Below are 21,942 nucleotides of genomic sequence, written 5' to 3' on the forward strand. Positions count from 1 at the left end.
TACCATGGAACCTAAAGTGAGGTGAAGGTAATTTTCACATCTTAAAAGATCCAATATTTTTGTGCCTAGAAAGAAGGACTGGAATGACAGTCCTTCTATGTCATCCACATATTTTTCCCATTTGGCCATTTGGTCTATGCATTACTCTCCCCAAGAGATGCATGCACATGCCTTTATGTCCTGCCCAAAGTTAGCAGTGGAACTCCTCACCTGCCAGCTTTTGTCAATGCCATGGAGTAAGTCCTGGCCACTGAGATGTGCCCACAGAGAACCCCAAATCCAATAAAAAATTACCCTGACTTCCAGGAGACGGAATGTGGCCCTGCAACTCCAGGAGGTCAATTATTCAATAGCTTTCTTTTTTAATCATACCTAGTTCAGTTTAGAGCAGCATGTAGGAATTATATAGACCTCCTTGAAATTTTGAGACTGCTATGCATCTTCTAAAACTGTACTTCAGTTGCTTAATACATTTACTGGGACTCTGGAGGGACTTCTTCCTCCAACACACCAGAATCCCCTCTGAGAGCAGTTTCCTGTTCCACCTAGATAATCCCATCTGGAAATTCCTGCAGAACCATTTTTTGCATATACACTGTGTTCTCCATTACCCATCCACACGGGTGGTTGCAATTGACCTTTTCATATATTTTAAGTAATAGAAGCACAAAAACTTTTCTCAGGAGTGAATGTATCTGAGAACATCTGTTGATGCCTTCTTTTTTCTTTCCCTTTCTTAATTACTTGGTCTTATTTTCTTTTCTGGATTTTGTTGGGGATGAGCTTTGTGTCCCAGGGGCAAGAGAATCAGCACAGAGGCATGCTGATGCTAACCCAGAGTGGTCAGACACAGTTGTTGGCAATATAACCACCATGTTTTCTGCTAGTTGGTCCAATGATGTGTATGAAGAAAGCACGAATGTACTGTGTTCTAAACCTGCTTCATTTACTCTGGCTATGTCTAGAGATATTGTTTTGACAGGGAAAGAAATCATATCTCGTGTCTTGGGCATTTTGAGTGTCAGTCTGGGCCCCAATTCTCTTTCCACTTTAAGGTTTTAGGAGACCAGACCTGCACCCCCCCATTAGCCAACCAGAGGGTCTCCTTGGCAGAGCAGACTGGCTATGAAAATGCCGAGTCACTGGCTTGACTACAGAGGATCATAGCCCACCTATATACAGTTGACTTCTGTTCCTGTCTTTTTCTCCAAGTATTTGCTTCTTGTCTGATTGATGAAAGGCCCTAAGATTCAGGACTGGTACTCACTGAGCTTTCGTTCTGCTTGGCTGTATGAACAAACCATCAGAAATGGGGAATGGAGTAGCAGGACAATGTACGAATTACCACTGGCGATCCAGCCTTCACATCTTTCTGACATGTACCAAATGAATAGGAGAGAAAAATCTCAAATAGTATTAATAAAATGAGAACAATTTTACCAAACTAATGAAAGTTTCATACCTGCATTCTACCATTGATTTGAGAGCATCCTTCAAAAACTAAATTTAATTGAATAAAACCGAAGGCAGGCTGTCTACCAGTAGAATTGCATCAGTGTTAAGTTCCCTGAATTTGGCATTTGTATTGCAACTGTTGGGAGATCTCCTTGACCTTCAGAGATACATATTAAAGTATATAGTCTATAGGAGTAAAAGGTTATGACATCTGCCACTCATTCTCAAATAATTCCACAAAATAATAATAGCAATGAGAGAGAGGGAGAGAGAATGCACAAATTTTGACAAATGTTAACAATTGCAGATTCTGGGGGAAGGATATGTAGGTAGTTGCTCATTGTATGATTCTCACAACTTTAAGTTTGAAAACTTTCAAAATATAAAGTTAAGAAAAGCAAAGCACAATGATTACTCATCAAAGTCAAACATTTGATTTGGAACAGTCACACTGACAGAAGTGGTCAATTGGAAGAGGCTCTCCAGACTACAGTCAGTGCATGCTCCATGGGCCTCTTTCTGTTCAGGATTGTCTTGGGGAATCCAAAGAACCTGTGGATAGAGGCATGGAGTTAAAGGTTGTGCTCCATTACAAGACTAACCATGCTCAACCAACACACTCAACTAGCGATGCCTGGCCATGATTTCGGCCCAAGGGACTACGTTGGGGTAAAGGACACCATCCACTCCGGGAAAGGCTTTGCCTTCTCTCCTCTCTACTGCAAAGCCTCTCAAAAGCCTCTTCTGGGCTTGCCTTCAGTTTTTATACTATTCTATGAAGGTTCTTTAACCCACCAGCAGGGAGCAAATTGTGTATCAAGGGGGACGCTGGTTGCCAATTATCAAGCTCCTCAACCTCTCTTATCTCATTCTTCAGCCTGTTGGCCTTCTCCTTCACCCAGAAAGGCAAGCTGTAGGAAGAAAACAACACCTGAGTTTGAGTTTGTCTGATGCAAAATGTACAAACACTTTCAGGACATAAGGAATTACATCCTCCAAAGTAAGAAGTCCTCCAACTTAGGACTGATGACAAAATAAAACACCGTGTTAGTTTTCAGCATTTGTCTCTCTCCCAAAGTCAGATCTCTTTTCTGCCCTTCTCTACCCAGCGATCTGACCCCTGCAACTTGCATCACCTTGAACCCATCATATGCCCCTACCTTTGAGCTGGGCTTGGCTAATCCACTGGAGGCACCAGCAGGAGACCAGAAAGCAAGGAGAAGTTGGGTGAATTTCTCACCTAGCTCCTCTACTCCCGTTGATATCCTGAGGAACCCCAGTTTTGGCAGTGGCTGCATTTTCCACTGCCACAACCTCTTCCAGAAAGTCTTTTTCCATCTCCTGCCACACTGAGCAACAAGATCACTCTTCTTGCTGTTCAGACCTGGGAGTGGTAACAGCTTCCCACTGGAGAGAGCCTCTGACTGTTTCACCCTTTCATGTGAGTTCCCTCAACCTGTTTATACATCTGTAAACAGCCCTTTCATTACACTCTCTTCAGAATCCCACCTGAGTGTGCCTTGTTTTTTTGTTACGGCCTCAGCTAATGCAGACGCTTAGCCTCCTCCCAAGTCTGTAGAGATTTGAAAGGACATATGCTGGGCTACACTGCGTATGTTCCAAGAGTTATCAGGAATTGTGACTCCTGATGAGTCAGAGAAAAGAGATGAAGAATCATTTCATCTTTTGGCAGCTATAATTTTCATACATCTAGGGAGAAATGCACCATGATTGGAAAAATGCCCCAATAAATCTGCTAGTGATGAGGAAGTCCCTGCAAGCAGGAAACAGGGGATGACCACATGGGTAATAGGTGGGAGTCAAGGGTCTCATGCAAAACTGACAGAACAATAGTAGAAGCCCAAGTAAGACCGGTATGGGATATAGAAAGATTCTTCTATAGAAATAGAATATAGAAAGATTCTAGCATATAGCAATATAGAAAGATTCTAGCATAAAGAATCACTGGAACAAAACCACAAGCTTTCCTAAACATCAAAACAAATAATTTAACTTTTGTTGAAGCAATCAAAACAGTAAGACTCATGGTAAAAATAATATAATATGCATAATAATTGTAACAAAATATGATAGAATTGAAATCAAATATGTCAAATCATTAATTCAAATTATCTTAATTCACCTATTTTTTTTTAATTTTTTTGAGAGAAAAAAACACAAGTGAGTGGGGGGAGGGGCAGAGGAAGAGAAAATCTCAAGGAGACTCCCCATTGAGTATGGAGCTTGATGTAGGGCTCCATCTCACAACCCCAAGATCATGACCTGAGCTGAAATCAAGAGTCTCAGACACTTAACCAACTGAGCCACCCAGGTGCCCCTCCATTCACCTATTAAAGAAAAAAAAATTTTAGGGTGGCTCACAAAATCAAAGTCCAATTCTGTGTCTAAAAGACAAACCTAGGGGCACCTGGGTGGCTAGTTGGTTGAGTGTCTGCCTTCAGCTCAGGTCATGATCCTAGGGTCCTGGGATCAAGCCCTGTATTGCTGAGCAGGGAGCTACCTTCTCCCTCTGCTGCTCCCCCTTGCTTCTGCTCCCTCTCTCTGTCTCTCTCTCTCTCTCTCTCACTCAAATAAATAAATAAATAAATAAATAAATAAATAAATCTTTTTTAAAAATAAAAAATAAAACACAGACCTAAAACAAAGTGATTTGAAAATGTAAAAACAAAAGAATGGGTAAAAGTATATTAGTCATATACAAACAAAACAAAGTAAGAGATGTAATCTTTATATCCAGCAATGTATAATATAGGACAAAAAGCATTAAATGAGAAAAAGAAGATTTTTTTTAAAAATTTAATTACAGTCAGTTAACTTACAGGGTTATATTCATTTCAGGTGTATAATTTAGGGATTCAACAATTCTATACATTAGTCAGTGCTCATCATGACAGGTGCCTTCTTCAATCCCCAGGATTTGCTTCACCCATCACCCCACCCACCTCCCCTCTGGTAACCACCAGTTTCTTCTCTATAGTGAAGAGTCTGTTTTGAGTTTATCTAAAAAGAAAATATTTTTATAATGTTAATGGCTACAGTTAACAATAGAGACAGAAATATATTAATATTTGCACAACCATTTTCAGTCCAAGCTAGAACAAAAGAACAATTTTAATCAAAAAGATAAATCTGGGGCACCTGGGTGACTCAGTCAGTTAAGCATCCAACTCTTGGTTCAGCTCAGGTCATGATCTCCTGGTTGTGAGATCAAGACCCACGTTGGGCTCTGCTCTCAGTGCAGTCTGCTTCAGGTTCTCTCTTCTTCCCACTCACATGCTCACTCTCTCTCACTCTCTTGCACATGATAAATAAATAAATAAAATATTTTTTAAGTAAATCTTCTGGGTATGTATCTAACTTTGCATCTTGATGAAATAGACCACTGTCAAATATATAGAGAGACAATCCCCAAATTAAACATGTATTACGTCACAATGAAGAGTTGTTAAGTTTCATAAAATAAAAGTAATAAAAACAACATGTCTGGTCATTAGATGATAAAAGTAAAAATGAATTACAAAATAAAAATCAAAAACCTCTTTCACTTGGAAATTTTAAATCAAGTAATGTTTTAACCAAAAGAAAGAGACCAACACAAACTGCAGAATTCTTCAAAAAAAATAAGGATAATCTAGGGTGCCTGAGTGGCTCAGCCAGTTAAGTCTCCAACTCTTGATTTTGGCACAGGTCATAATCTCAGGGTCGTGGGATTGAACCCTACGTTGGGCTCTGCACTGGGCATGGAGCCTGCTTGGGATTCTCTCTCTCTCCCTCACCCTCTCCCCCTGTCCCTTCCCCCTACTGTCTCTCAAAAACAATTTAGATAGATAGATAGATAGATAGATAGATAGATATAAAATATATATACATATGGATAATCTACACATCAAAATGTATAACATATAAGCAAAGCAGTGGTCAGAGGCACTTTCATAACCCTTAGTATAGATATTAAGAAAAATTTAAAAATTTAAAAATTAATTAAATATCCCATTCAAAAAATAGAAAAAGAAGGGCACCTTGCTGACTCAGTTGGTAGAGCATGCAACTCTTGATCTCAGGGGCATGACGTCAAGCCCCACACTGGGTGTAGAGATTACTCAAAAAAAAAAAAAAAAAAAGAGGAGTGCCTCGGTGGCTCAATTGACTAAGTGTCCAACTCTTGATCTCAACTCAGGTCTTGGTCTCAGATCATGGGTTCGCACCTCACATTGGGCTCCAGGCTGGGTGTGGAGTCTACTTTTAAAAACGAAGAAGAAGGCGGAGAAAAATAAACCAAAATAAGCAGAAAGGAGGAAATCATAACAATAGAAGCAAAGATTAATGTTTTAAAAACAAAGAAAGAGACAATATGTAAAAAGAATACTAAAATTTTTAAAGCTGCTTTTAAAAGAACATATACACAAACAAACCACTATCTAACCTAATGAGGAAAAAGGGGGATAGAGCACAAACACACAAAATAAATGAAAAGGGGAAAACAATAAGTGAAAGAAGAGAGGAAAAAAATTTTTAAAGATTTTATTTATTCATGAAAGGCACACAGAAAAGCAGAAACATAAGCAGAGGGAGAAGCAGGCCCCCTGCAGAAAGCCTGATATGGGACTTTATCTCAGGACCCCAGGATCATGCCCTGAGCCAAAGGCAGATGCTCAATTACTGAGCCACCCAGGTGGCTCATCCTCAGTGCACTTTGAATCCCTGTGTCCTATAAAGCTTAAAAAGCCCTGAAACTTTTTAAATAATAAGACTTTTTGGAATAAAAAATAAATTTGAAAATGTAAAAACTTGATAATATCCTAGAAAAATTAAATATATGAAGATCTTGAACAGTCCTCTACGTGTTGAGGAATAAGTATGTTCCTTCTGTACCCAGTCTGTTGAAAGTTTTTACCATGAAATTTTGGCGAGTTTTTCAAAAGCTTTTTCTGAATCTGTTGAGATGATAATGATTTTTATCCTTCATTCTGTTAGTGTGGTTGATCACACTCATTGACTTAGGGACATTGGACCATCTTGCATCTCTGGAATAAATTCCACTTGATTATGGTATATGATCTTTCTAATATACTGTTGAATTTGATTTGCCAATCATTTGATGAGGATTTTTCATCTATGCTCATCAGGGATATTGGCCTGTAATTATTGTTTCTGGTAGTGTCCTTGTCTAGTTTTGGTATTAGAATAATGCAGACCTCATCAAATGAGTTTGGAAGTGTTCTTCCTCTTCCACTTTTTTAGAAGAGCTTGAGAAAGAATGAAATTAACTCTTCTTTAAATTTTGAGAGAATTCACCAGTGAAACCACTTGGTTCTGGGCTTTACTTCATTGGCAGGTTTCTAATACTGATTCCACCTCTTTACTAGTCATTAGCCTGGTCAGATTTATTTCCTCATAATTTAGTCTTGTTAAGTTGTATGTTTCTAGGAATTTATCCAGTTTTTTCTAGGTTGCCTAGTTGGTTAGAGTATAATATTTTTAAAGATTTTATTTATTTATTTGAGAGAGAGCACAAGCAGAGTGAGGGGCAGAGGGAGAAGCAGACTCCCCACTGATCAGGGAGCCCAATATGGGGCTCGACCTCAGGATTCCAAGATTATGACCTGAGCCAGAGGCAGATGCTTAACTGACTGAGCCACCCAGGCGCCCCTGGAAAGTGAAATTTTTTATACTGACACATATCGTTTTCTAGGTCTAAACCCTACTTGGGCAAATAGCTGAGGTTCAGAATGGAGCTGAACTTAAAATATGAGATCAGAGGAATGATAGTTCCCCCCAAGCATGAGACTATTCCGATGGGTTTTTCTCTGCCTCTTCAAACTCTACCATCCTCCCTGGCTGCATTCATTTAAGCATGGGTCTTTCTTTTCCAACAGCTCTTAGGTTTTAGAAATCAGGGACCCTGTCTTTTTTCTCCAATAAAACTCCCCATAGTGCATACCTAGCACAACACAGGGCCTCTGGCAGGCTGTCCATTGTATTAGCTGAAGACGTGGGCAACCCAGCTGCCAGACTCCATAGTACTTGCCCTCCAAGTGTCTCACCAAAAACCCTCTATACAAACTGCCCCACCCCTGCTGGTGTGTCAAAGGTCCTCTGTGTTGGGTGTCTATGAGCTCCTCCATAGGAGAAAATTATAAATAACTGATAACTTCGTAAAGATCGGTTAGTATAAAACATGGTGAGAGAACTCACGTAGGAATTTGTGGAAGAGGCTCAAGTGGAATAAATGTATCATATTTCTTTTCATAAGGCACTCTGAAAAAAAAAAGTCAACCATCACATTGGTATGGCTTCTACTTCTATCATTGTATTCAATAAAATGTCTTATTTTCTGGTTTTAATGGCCACCCATGGGCTTCAAAACTATAAAGCTATAAAGGTGATAATTCCTATTTTAATTTTTACTAAACATGCTTAAGCCAAACATGATCAGTTTTTTTAAAATATTAATGTAATATGCCAACTCTTTTCTTTTAACCTAATGAACCTCCCTTTCTCCTCAGTCGCTTCAGTCTTAGTTTCAAGTGTACATCAATCCAAACAGAAGTCACTAATAAACAATCTGATTCTGTATGAAACTGAAAAGTCTTCAGATTTGTGGTAATAACTAATAGGGGCAAAATTAACAACCACATTTTGGTAGTCAAGATCCTGTGTATAATTTCAATTACACATATGCATGTGTACAGACACTAAGGAATGAGAGATGAAAGTTTTTAGGAATTGTCAGCAACCATGTTTTGTTGGAATCTACTCCTTATGAAATATACCTCATATATAGTACAGAGAGATTCAATTCCTTTAAAATTAGTGAACTAATCCTGGCATTCACTTACATGGAGAAATTCACTGGTGGGAGAGTTGATCCTGCTTTGTGGAAGTCTTTACTCTGTTCTGGGTACATATATGGGTTATCTCCTGGAGTTAACTTTGGTATTCCATTCCTAGGATCAATATCTGTGAAAGATATTTAAAAACAAGATCATAAAAAGGACTGAAGGCAATCCAAAGATATGCTCTATAGATATGACAATGGAAACAGGAAAATGTCATGTTTTATTATGAGGTACATATTATTATGCTGTTTGTGATTGTCTTCCCTTGAGAAGACGAAAAGTGTGCTTGAGAAACGCTGTGTTGGGAGATTTTCCAGAAAGTGTCATGATTACCTCACCCTGGGAAAGAAGAATAGCTTAGGTTCAGATAGGATGTTTTTTGGTTTAAAGTGAATGGTGAATCAAAGGTATCTGCAACGAATGAGAAATTGTTTGAAATCTGAGCATTGGTGCACTTTGAATCCCTGTGTCCTATAAAGCTTAAGAAGCAACCGTAATTAGACTCTGCCTCTCTGACTGGATCTCAGAAGGAAATTAGCTAACGAGGAAGAGCTATAGAAGACAAAAATTATATTTTCAGGCCAATTTCCTTACAACCCATAACCAGAGACCACATTTTGTTCTTCCATATATGACAAGTTAGGTCTTTAAGGAACTCCACCAATGGCCTCATCATAGCTAATGGGTTAGAGTCAACCATTTATGAAACATATTTTGATTGGGTTTTTTCTATAATAAATGTGTTGAATTTGGCTCTGATCATGATCCTGGGGTTCTGGGAATGGCCCTGAGTAGGGAGGGCTCCGCACTCAGTGGGGAGTCTGCTTCTCTCTCTGCTCCTCCCCCAGCTCGTGCTCTCTCTCTAATAAATAAATTAAATCTTTTCTAAAAAGAGAGAGAGACTTGAGAGACATTTTAACTAATCACTAAGTGTGGATCTTATTTGGATCCTAATTCAAACTATAAATATGTTTAAATTTTGTCATTCGTGAGGCAACTGAATGTTTGAACACTAAATATTTAGTGACATTAAGAAATTATTCACTTTTTAAGATATGAAAATGGTATTGTGGTCATATTAATAAAAATAATCCTTATCTATAAGAGGTACACACTGAAAATATATACAGATGCAATTATCTGATGCCTGGAATTTGCTTTAAAATAATCCCTGGAGGAGAGGGATAAAAACGAAACAAGATAAGCCACATGTTGATAATTGCTGAAGCTAAGTGATCAGGTAATATTATGCTCTTCTCTCTAGTCTGACATATGTTTGAAAATGTCCCCCCAAAAAACCTTTTCTTTGTAATAAAGGCAAAATAGGGATTATCAGTGGAGTTAGGGGAGAAAATATGTCATATTCAGGAAGAAGCCTCTCAGAAACTTCAAATATAAAGACAATACTCCATTTCTTAAACAGAATAAGAAGCATGCAAGTGATTGTGATAATTTATTCTATATACTCAATAAATATTTCACAAGTATACCTCTGCATTTATTTAGTATGTATAAAGACCATAAAACGAAGGAAGGAAGGAAGGAAAGAAGGAAGGAGGAGGGAGGGAGGGAGGGAGGGAGGGAGGAAAGGAAGGAAGGAAGGAAGGAAGGAAGGAAGGATGGAAGGAAGGAAGGAAGGAAGGAAGGAAGGAAGGAAAGAATAAATAGAACGGTAATAATAATAAAATTCAGGATAATGTTTACTTTGAGTTAGAAGGGAAGTGATAGGCTAGGGTTAGGATTTGAGTCAGTCATGATCATCCCATTTATTTTTGATAAATACTTGCTGCTGGCCCAGTTCTAGGCAGTGAGACACAGGTGGAAGGAAGGCTCCTAAGGACCATATGAGAAAAACTTCCCTTCATTCTAAAAGGGGAAGGCAACAAGAGAGATTCCTCTTTTTCATGTTTGAAATATAGGCATGATGCATGGAACTGCAACAGTTCTCTTGTGGCCATAAGATGACAAGTGTGAAGACAAAAATTCAACACAACTTAGAATAGCAACACAGAAAGACAAAATGAGTCTATATCTTTGATGACATCACTCAGCAACCAGTCCATATAGGCCACCTAGATTCCAAAGCTTCTTGTTAAATATATAATAAATATCTTTTGATTTAAGCCTCTGATAGTTTGGTTTTCATCTTACCGTGACCAAGAGCTTCCTAAGTACTCTACAGCTAAACTTAGTCCCATCCTGATTTTTCTCAGTTGTTTCATATTTAAATAAATCGTTTCTGTTCTACCATATGGCTGCATGTCAGCTGGGAGTGAGAAGGGTGTGTCCAACAGGCTCATATGATGTCGGGGCTTTGGTGGAAAGCTTTGGGTCACTGTCCGCAAACCACACTGGTATCTGATATCCACCTTATCTCTGCTACTCTCTGAAGGTTGGCATTTTATTTCTGTTGTCTGCTAAAATGTGTCATCTAGTCTGATCCTCAGGAAGCCAACCTCCTCCACAATGAATCAGGTGAGGCATAAATCTGTTCTATGATCCCTGGCCTGATGGTCCCCAGTGCACCATACGGTGATCTCCCAGCATTTCAGTTGTGAGACCTGGGCAGCTCTCCTGGCTTGCCCTCTTCATTTCATCCTTTCTCTGTGTCTAAACCTCCTCTGTCTTCATGGGGCACAAATGCAGCTGTTCTTTCACATCTCCTGGGTGGGTGAACCCCTGAGGCTGGTTTTCTGCCCAAACATTGCCCACAGCTCTCACTACTCTGTTGCTCAGTCAGAGCAGATGCCATTCACTCTGACGCTGGAGGTCCTCCCTCAACCACACTTTGAAGCAGAAACCCCAGCTAGAGCCACATCTGATCACCTACTAGATTTTGGTTCAGGAATCAAGCAGGATGCAGGACTCCTCAAGGCTCCCGCATCAGTGACCACTCTCCTGTCTCCCTTAAAAAGGTTTCTTGGGCATCTCTATTCAAACAAAAGCTTTGATCTTCAAAACTATTTGCCCCTGCTACAAGTTTAAAGGTCTGTTTTGAAACTCAGAAATGAAAACTTTCAGGGACGCCTGGGTGGCTCAGCAGTTGGGCGCCTGCCTTCGGCTCAGGTCATGTCCTGGGATCCAGGATCCAGTCCCGCATCAGGCTCCCTGCAAGGAGCCTGCTTTCTCCCTCTGCCTATGTCTCTGCCTCTCTCTCTCTCAGTCTGTGTCTCTCATGAATAAATAAATAAATCTTAAATAAAAAAATAAATCTTTAAAAAAATGAGAACTTTCTCTTTTTTTCTCTTTGTATTCCTGCCACAGCAATACATTCAGCAATGGCTGCCTCCTATACAGGTATTTCTAGAGAAAAATGTGCTATAATGGTCCATTGGTACTCAGCAACCCTAGGATCTTTTTGTAAATCTATTTTGGGTAGGTTGGGACAGATAATTCACCATGTTACAAATATATATATATATATATATATATATATATATATATATATATTCATCTCAATTACTTTTAATATAATAAGCTATGAAATAAAGTGTGCACTTCAGGTTAGGGTTTATGGGATATTTTCCTTGTGAAGACTATAATGCACAATTTAAATACATATGATGGGCAGCATCTAACTGAAACAAAAATTATTTTCTTCAGACATGAATGAAAGTTTCTATTAATAAATAGCTGAGAGAACTTATCTGAGGACTTAAATGTCACATTAGCATTTTCTGAAATTCAGAGAAAAACAAAAATGTGGATCAGCATATGTTGGGAGTTCTTTGCCAAAAAGTACAGTCTGCCAACCATACCCTTCACTTTCCTTTCTTTCTGGCTGCACTAGAGTGACATAGTGACCCCAGAGGGCTGACACCAGCCACGGAACATTGGGCCTGCAGAACCCAACTCAAGAAAGTATTTTTAGGCATGGCACAGTCAAGGTCCAGGAGGAAAATATTACCATATTTCTTCCTCCCAAAGCACTTGTCCACTATTCTCTCTGATAGAGACCTCCTGTTGCCAAGGAAGACTCCATTAAAGAAACACTGCTTTCCAACATGGTAGGTGTGGATATTGCTGCTAAATCTCGGGTAAAATGTCCACTCAGGACGATGCCCATCTTCTGCAAGACATCAGAAATCCTTCCATCAGCATCTCTCCCAGCCTCACATAATGCAATTAAATGACAGAAAAGTTGTCCCAGGGTAACTCTGACTGTACTGTACTTTATCAACGTGTATAATTCCTTGCTTCCACATCAGGGGCAGGGTTAATCTCTGGGGGATTAGGTTCCAAAAGGAAGGGAAGTGGAGAGAAAGGTATCTAAGAGGCCTCTTTTTTTTTTTCCTTTTTACCCACTCATCCAAAAATAAAGCCAATTTTATGGTTGGAAGTGATGTACAGAATGGGAAGCTCAGAGAGTTTTATAAGCACCTGTGATCCAACCTTCACTCTGATAAGCAGATAGGAGGAACAGAAGGCCCATCAACCAGGGAAGGGCCAGGCCAACCATGGCAACTTAGCCAGATAGACCATGGTGTTGGCAGCAACAATGGTGCACATATGCACTAGAATGACACAGGAAAATGTATCCATGAAACCCTAGCAAATGAGGACAGCCCCTGCGTGCCCTCAGGCAGGTCTTTGTTTCCTCATTCAATCCTTTTTCTATAAAATTGCTAAAGTGAGGGATGCCTAGGTGGTTCAGCGGTTGAGTATCTGCCTTTGGCTTGGGCCTGATCCCGAGTCCAGGGATCAAGTCCTGCATCGGGCTCTCTGCGAGGAGTCTGCTTCTCCCTCTGCCTGTGTCTCTCTTCCTCTGTATCTCTCATGAATAAATAAATAAATAAAATATTTTTTTAAAAATTGCCAAAGTTATTTTAAACAATGAGAGATCCTTAACAGCTCTAGGGTTGCTTGAGAAACCCTTGGGCTCTGTGGTGGCCAAGAAAGAACATGGGCTCTGGAAGCAGGCAAGTTCGGATCCTTATCCCATCACTGTACTTCCTAGCTAGGTGTTCTTGTATGAGTGACCAAGTCTCTCCAAGTCTTCTGTGTAAAACGGGTAGGTCTATATTAGCCACCTAGATTTATATGTATTCACACAGAAAGAAATCCATGATCTCTTATGTACTATTTTCCACTAGTGCAAATATGGTTGTATATATACTACAACCTATATATACATAAGTACATACGTATACACACATACATGTTTCAAAATTCCTCATGGCTATGGGGAAAAATGGGGATACTGCTGGAAAACACTGGAGAAGGGGTTTTTATACTCTAAATATTATTTTAAAACTTTGCCATGGTACTTTTATCATTTTTATATAAAGCCATGTCAGTTTTGAAAAATATATGATAGCTCTGCAGCAGAGTCACTGTAAGAATTAAGACAAAATGTGTCAAACACCTAGCACCTCCTGAGTCTTCAGTGAACAGTGCCCAATAGTCTGGCAGACTTCTGGAAAGCCCTGGACATGCAGGCAGGCGGAGGAAGTGCTATGACATACTCACTTGTCTGTAATTTAAGCAAGCTGAACTCCTCAGGATATTTATCCTTCGGGTCCTCAGGCAATGATGTTTCAGAGGAGTGAACAGAATGTGAGGAGGATTCAGATCCAAATCTGCAGCAAGGCTAGAAAGAGGAAGAGGAACAATTAGATTCTTCTATGTTCTTAAATGGGTAGTTAGAACCTGATTTTACACAGTTTACACTAGAACTACCCTCACAATAACGAGGCCTGCCCCTCCATAAATGTCCACATCCTATCATTTATTTACTCACAGTCTGACGGGACTGACACATAGTGAAAAGAAGCATCCTAAAAAACAGTGTGGTGGCTCTCAAAAAGTTAAAATATAGTATCCCCATATAACCCAGTGATTCCACGCCTACCCAAAGAATTGAAAACAGAGACTCAAATACTTGTAAACAAATGTTCTTTGCAGTGTTACTCACATTAGCCACACAGTGGAGACCACCCAAATGTTCACTGGCAGGTGAACTGATAAGCAAAGAGTGACATTGACATACAATGGAATATTATTCAGCCATAAAAAAGAATGGAGTTCTGATACACGCCACAACATGAATGAAACTTTAAACATTGTCCTAAATGAAATAGGCCAAATACAAAAGGACAAATATTGTATGACTCCATTTATATGAAATATCTTAATAGGTAAATTTGGAAAGACAAAAGGTAGAGGTTAGTAGATTAGGATAGATTAGAGTACCAGGGTCTAGGGAGAGGGGAGAATGGGGAATCATTGCTTAATGGGAACAGTGCTTCTGTCCGGAGTAATGAAAGTGTTTTAAAAATAGCAGTGAGGGACGCCTGGAAATCTCAGTGGTTAAGTGTGTGCCTTTAGCCCAGGGCATAATCCTGGAGTCCCAGAATCGAGTCCCACATCCGGCTCCCTGCAGGGAGCCTGCTTCTCCCTCTGCCTATGTCTCTGCCCCTCTCTCTCTGTCTCTCATGAATAAATAAATAAAATCTTTTTAAAAAATAGCAGTGATAGTTGTGCAACATTGAAAGGTAATTAGTGCCAGTGGGTAAAAATGGATAAAATGGCAAGTGTTATGTTATATATAATTCACCCCAAATTTTTTTTAAAAAAGGAATGATGTACTGATACATGTTGCAACATAGATGAATTTTGAAAACATGACAATGAATAAAAGAAGCCAGACACCAAAGATCACATATTCCATTTATATGAAATGTCCAGAATAGGCAAATCTATAGAGATAAAAAGTACATCAGTGGTTGTCTAGGGCTGGGGTGATAGGGGACATGGTGGGAGTGGCTGCTCAAGAATACAGGCTTCTTTTGGGGGTGATGAAAGCATTCTAAAAAAATTTTTTAAGATTTTATTTGTTTATTTATTTGGAAGACAGAGTAAGTGAGGGAAAGAGAGCACATGAACAGGGGCAGGAGAAGGAGAAGCAGACTCCCTGCCAACCAGGGAGTCTGGCATGGAGCTCAATTCTGGGCCTGCAAGATCATGACCTGAGCCAAAGGTAGACGCTCAACCAACTGATCCACCCAGGCGCCCCAAAAATGTTCTAAAAACCATTGAATTCCACACTTTACAAGGGTGAATTACACACTATGTGAATTACATTTCAATAAAACTGTCACCAAAAGATATGCATGTTTGATAAAACCATTAAATGGAAATGAAAAATCAATAAATATAAAGAGAAGAGGAAGACGTAATCAAAAAGCAAACCTAAACTGAAATGGTTGTAATAACAGAGCATTGCGTTTAGTGCTGAAGTTCCTGGCCATTAGGAAAAAACCTACAACAAACTATTTTTCAGCAGAAAAAGCAATCACTTCTGGTTTAAGTGATGTTGCATTTGACAGGTGGCCTCAGCCAGTGTCTTTAGGTATCTGTTATCAAATCATGGAATATTTTCTTATAATATTACATCACTCTCATAGTTGAATAGCTTCCAAGCAACTTCATGATCCTCGTCTCATTTGCTCTCTGCTAATACCCCTATGAAGTAGGTAGGACCAATATAATAATTTCCATTTGAAAAGGAAATGGACCACAGAGAAGGTAATGCTGAAAACACACATAGGGTCAGAGCTGGAGCTGCAGTCTAACTCTTTTATGGTGCCTAGAAATCATAAACAACTATAGTACAGTAACTCACAACTCTTATATAGCATGATCTCTGGTTTTAAATTTTATTTTTTTAAATTATTTATTCATGAGAGACAGAAAGAGAAAGAGAAAGAGAAAGAGAAAGAGAAAGAGAAAGAGAAAGAGAAAGAGAAAGAGAAAGAGAAAGAGACACCAGCAGAGGGAGAAGCAGGCTCCATGCAGGGAGCCCGACGTGGGACTCGATCCCAGGTCTCCAGGATCACGCCCTGGGCTGAAGGCAGGCGCCAAACCACTGAACCACCCAGGGATCCTCTCTGGTTTTAAATAAACATATGAATACAAATATCCTTTAACTTTTATAACATGCAGATAGAGCAAAATTGCAATAACTCAGAGTCCCCCCACCCAGTTCGGAACATATGATAATTTTAATATTCGGGTGATATATGTCTCTCCTAAATATTTTTTTTCCTAAATATTTTTTAAAGGCTTTCCTAAACAAATTATATAGAAAAGATTGCAAAGATAAAAGGAATTTTCAAAAAAAATTTAGAACAAATAATGTTTGTTTACTCAACAAACATTATCTAAGTACGTTTTGTGGCAAACACCATTCTAGACACTAGGAATTCAAAGATAGTCTCAGCCTTCAGGAGCTTAAGATCTAGGGGGAGAGGGCACCTGGCTGGCTCAATGAGTATAACATGAGACTCTCAGAGACATTCCATGGTCCATCTCAGGGTTGTGGGTTCAAGCCCAATGTTCAGTGTAGAAATTACTTAAAAATAAATCTTTAAAAAATATATTAACATTGATTCTCTAAAAGGTAAAATTATCATGATTTATAACATTGTTTTTATACTTTCAAAATTTCTACAATGCACTTACTTTCATTGTTTTTAAAAAAGGCTTTCAAAACTTTTTATCGTAAAGAAATCTAAACAGAGAAAAGCACTTACAACAAATACAGTTTTACAAACAATTGTAATGCCAGCCTTCCCCTCGCACTCTTCCCCTCACCCACTATTCACCGGAAACCATGTGTGTGTCCCCATCCTCAGGAATTAACCACTATCCTGACTCTGACTCTTATGGTAATCATGGCTTTGCTTTTCTTTAAGATTTACCACTACGTATGTATTCCAAAAAATATAGCTTAGTTTCGCTTGCTTTTGAACTTCATAATGACAAGCTTGCACAGGCAGCACATATTGTATGCCATGGAGTCTTCCAATCACTTTCCATGTATTTACTTATTTAATCCTCAAAACAATTCTATGAAATATTATCTCCATTTCATAGATGAGAAAACTGAGACCCAGGAGGTAATATTTCCAAGTTCATACAGATGAACTTGGCAGAGCTAGGGTTTGAATGTAGACAGTCTGGCTCCAGAATCCATGCTCTGGCCAAACATGACATGCTACCTCTCAGAATGTTGGGCTTCCTGGTCAGAATTTACCCCAGTAGTTATGGTCTTCATTGCACCTTTACTTACTCTAGGTGAACAGACACTTTGCACGGGCCTGGAGGCTCACTCACACTAAGACATGTTTCAACAGAAGATGAGGGGCTGACCTTTCTGCCAGAGGGTGTTGTATTGGCAAAGCATCCCTTAGATTCCAGAAAATCACTGTGTTTAGTACCTGAAAACACATCACCATTGGATTTCATTAAGGAAATTATTTTTTTTAACATATTTTTTTTAATTTTTTTTAAATTTATTTATGATAGTCACAGAGAGAGAGAGGGGGGCAGAGACATAGGCAGAGGGAGAAGCAGGCTCCATGCACCGGGAGCCCGACGTGGGATTCGATCCCGGGTCTCCAGGATCGCGCCCTGGGCCAAAGGCAGGCGCCAAACCGCTGCGCCACCCAGGGATCCCCATTAAGGAAATTAAATGCCCACCCCTCCCTCTTGTTCCCTAGATTATATAAATTAGTTTCAAAAACTAACATTTATTGAGCAGTTATTGTTATTGTGTATTGGGGATCATATTAACACCTTACACACATTATCCCACTTAATTCCCATAACTCCTCACAGACATAAGTATTGCTTATCCTTCCATTTTACTGATGAGAGAACTAAGGCTCAGATGAGGTTAAGCAACTTGCCTAAGATCATACAGAAAATAAACACCTAGGTCCAGATTTGATCACAGCTCTTGTGACACTAATGTCAAAAATCCTAACTACAAAAAAAAAAAAAAAAAATCCTAACTACTATGCTAGACCACTGTCCCTCCAGAGTCTGCCTACTTTGAATTAAGTGGAAGAGAGAACATCTGAATCAAGCTATATATCTGTACATTGTATTGAGCATCTCAAGACAATATTCCAAAGGATTTATTCATGGAAAGACTGATGAATAATCCAAAGAAGTGCCATCAGAAATTTCCATGGGTTCCCCTCACACTGTAGTTGTCATTAATTTATATATACATCTTCCCCACCAGACTTATGATGTCTTATTCACCTTCGCAGTATCCAGAATAGTGTCTGACACAAAGTAGATGCTCAACAAATATTTGAGCACATAAGTGAAAAAGAATTATAACTCCCCAAACCACTTTCAATTACAAATAAGGCAGTCCTGAAAGCCAGGGCTGTCAGCTAGAGAATCATAAGTATTATCTTCACTCTGCTATACAATTACTGATTCGTGAAAGTCAATCTGTTCTCTCATCATTTTATAGAGCTGTGTGCCTGGCCAGTCACTTAAAAAAAAAAAGTCAGATGAATGGTTATTGTATTTCCATATATGCATAACTTTACAGAGCATAGAAGCTCAATAGATACAATGTAATCTCTAGGTATAAGGAAATTACAAAAAGTAGGAATCAGACCTACATGACTCTCCAGTAATTTCCCTCCCCCCGCCAGTATCCCCATTCTTGGGTTTTTCAGGATATGGCATAGGGACTTCCTGCATCAAAATTACTTGGGAAGCCTGTTAAAAATACAGATTCTCAAATCCCATCACAAACCCACTGAATTAGAGTCTCCCTAAGTGAGGCCTGGGAACCCGCATTTTGAGTAAGTCCTCCTTCCCCTCCAGCAATTAGGCTCATGTTCTGCAGTGATATTGCTTCTCTTCAAGTCTAGCTCCACCACTGCATTCTATCCCATCCCACTTGCTGATTCACAAATGCACAGAATTTCTCTAATTTGCTTGGTTACGAGGATCACCCTGGGGCGCTTGTTCAACATACGTATTCCAGGGCTATGACCCAGACCTACAGGGGAAGATCTGGGTATCATTTTGGTTAAGAAGCATCTCAGTGATACTCAGAGCCAGGCAAACATAGGAAGAGTTATTCTGGAATATGCCACAGTACCTAGAGCAGTCCCAGGTAAAGGAAGGGTCAACAGATTGCTTGAGGTGTGAGTAGCTGGGTGAAGTGGAGCCCAGGGGAGGGGCTGAAAAAGACATGGAGCTATGAAGAAGAGAGCACAGGTTCCCAGTAGCCAAAGGAGCAACCACCCACCTACAAGCCATGAAAGTAGTGTCAACAAATGTAACATAGACCACACTGACCACAATGCAATACAATTAGAAATCAATAATAAAAAGACAGCCAAAAAACATCCATAAGCTTGGAAACTCAAACCACACTTCTAAATATTTCATATAAAAGAAGACATGGTGATGGAAATCATGAAGTGCTTAATGGTCAATGACATAAGTACTATAAATCAAAACTTGTGGTTATCCAAGTAAAGCAGTAAGTAGAAACTAGAGCCTGAAATGCATTTACTGTATATCCTGTATTTCACCAAATATGAGGCACCAGCAATTCTAATAACATTAGTATTTTATGTACTACAAAGAACAAAGGCTGCCAATTAAACTGTGACAGAATGCTTTATTATATATTTATTGAATCACTCTCTCAGACTTAATTTTAGATTTTAAGCATGGATCATCCATGTGCATGTTCAAAGAAGGAAAATATAAGCAAAACAAATTGGTTCATATAAGCCATTCTGAAACCTTGCATTCAAAAGTCTGATTACTGAATCACTCTTCAACTCAATCAGCTATGTCCACATTTTCCACCTAAATTGACCTCAATGCAACAAGTATGTGGGTGATGCAGCACTTCTTAAATGAGTGCTCCTCAAAGCCTCTGGAACATTCTTCCAAGGCACTGACACACCTTCTGCATTATTCAGTGCTCATTCAGCAAAGTTTCTAACAATGACTTCACATTTGCTGCTGGGCCCACTCAACCTCAGAGATGACAACTCTGAAAAATGTCCATGGTAGAACTGACTGGTTAAAAAACAAAGATTCCAGGGATGCCTGGGTGGTGCAGTCAGTTAAGCATCTGATTCTTGATTTCAGCTCAGGTCATGATCTCAGGGTCTTGAGATCAAGTCCCCCGTCAGGCTCTGTGCTCAGCACGGAGACTGCTTGAGATTCTTTCTCTCCCACTCCTTCTACCACTCCTGCTGATACACCCTCTCTCACTGACTGTCTCTCTCTCTCTCTCTCTCTCTCTCTCTCTCAAATAAATAAATAAATCTTTAAAAACAACAAAAAAACAAAGATTCCAAAAGTAATGAGCTAAACTTGCAATGCAATAAATAAGGAAAAAAAGAATAAGCCCCTCAAAATGATAAGAAAGGATATAATAAAATAAAAACAGAAATTAATGAAATGGAGGTGAGGGGTTGGGGTAACTGGGTGATGGACGTTAAGGAGGGCACATGATATAATGAGCACTGAGTGTTACATAAGACTGATGAATCACTGAACTCTACCTCTGAAATGCCCAATTACTTGTTCAAGGTTACGAGCTATAGAGTATAATTTATAAAATGTAGTTTGATGTTACAGTAATCAAGATGGTATGGCACTAACCCTAACAGATAAATCAAGAGAACAAAAGATAAAATGTACATAGAATAAAGTTTTATGTAAAAGTGGCATTTCATATCTGTAAGGAAAGAATTGATCATTCAAAAATACTGTCGGGGAAGCCCGGATGGCTCAGCGGTTTAGCGCCGTCTTCAGCCCAGGGTGTGATCCTGGAGACCCGGGACGGAGTCCCACATCGGGGTCCCTGCATGGAGCCTGCTTCTCCCTCTGCCTGTGTCTCTGCCTCTTTCTCTCTCTCTGTCTCTCATGAATAAATAAATAAAATATTTTTTTAAAAAACTTGAAATAAAGGATGTACCTGGAAAATGATAATTGAATGTTTACATAATCTTAGCTTGGGGAAGTTATTTCTAAGAAAGATATCAAATACAAGCAAAATAAAGGAAAAGATGCATAGTTTTGAATGCATATACATTTAAAACTTCCAGGACACTTGGGTGGCTCAGTGGTTGAGCGTCTGCCTTTGACTCAGGGCGTGATCCAGGGGTCCGGGATCAAGCCCACATCAGGCTCCTTTCAGGGAACCTGCTTCTCACTCTGCCTATGTCTCTGTCTCTCTGTGTGTGTCTCTCATGAATAAATAAATAAAATATTTAAAAAAAAAAAAAAAACCCTTCCAGGGATCCCTGGGTGGCGCAGCGGTTTGGCACCTGCCTTTGGCCCAGGGTGCGATCCTGGAGACCCGGGATCGAATCCCACGTCGATCTGCCATTCGGTGCATGGAGCCTGCTTCTCCCTCTGCCTGTGTCTCTGCCTCTCTCTCTCTCTCTGTGTGTGACTATCATAAATAAATAAATAAATAAATAAATAAATAAATAAATAAATAAATAAAATAAATAAATAAAAAAACCTTCCATAGCAAACTATAAACTGAAGGAAAGTTTATAGCATACATAATATGAAAAAGAGTTAACAGTTACAACAAATAATGAGTTTTTATAAATGTATAAGATGAAAATAAATACACAAAGAGAAAAAAAATGGTCAAAGGACATGATTAAGTAATTCATTAAAACATACACACACACACACACACACACACACACACACACATACATAGCCCATACACATTTGAAAAAAAAATCCATCCTTCCTAATAATCAAAGAGATGAATTTAAAACAAGATACCAGGGCATCCCAGGTGGCTCAGCGGTTTAGCACCGCC

The 21,942-nt window shown here is 39.3% G+C and overlaps 1 protein-coding gene across 1 annotated transcript in view; it reads right to left on the bottom strand.

Annotated features, from left to right (window-relative positions):
- Nucleotides 1–1,978: 1,978 nt before the first annotated feature.
- The window catches only part of SPATS1 (spermatogenesis associated serine rich 1), a 51,258-nt gene continuing 31,294 nt past the window's right edge, over nt 1,979–21,942 (bottom strand). The window contains 8 exon segments of the mRNA XM_041747987.1: nt 1,979–2,007; nt 2,251–2,366; nt 7,672–7,734; nt 8,316–8,436; nt 12,223–12,384; nt 13,785–13,883; nt 13,886–13,905; nt 17,389–17,536. Coding sequence (XP_041603921.1) covers nt 1,979–2,007; nt 2,251–2,366; nt 7,672–7,734; nt 8,316–8,436; nt 12,223–12,384; nt 13,785–13,883; nt 13,886–13,905; nt 17,389–17,536 — 758 coding nt within the window.

The sequence above is a fragment of the Vulpes lagopus genome, chromosome 1 (genome assembly GCF_018345385.1).
Source record: "Vulpes lagopus strain Blue_001 chromosome 1, ASM1834538v1, whole genome shotgun sequence".
Lineage (NCBI taxonomy): Eukaryota > Metazoa > Chordata > Mammalia > Carnivora > Canidae > Vulpes > Vulpes lagopus.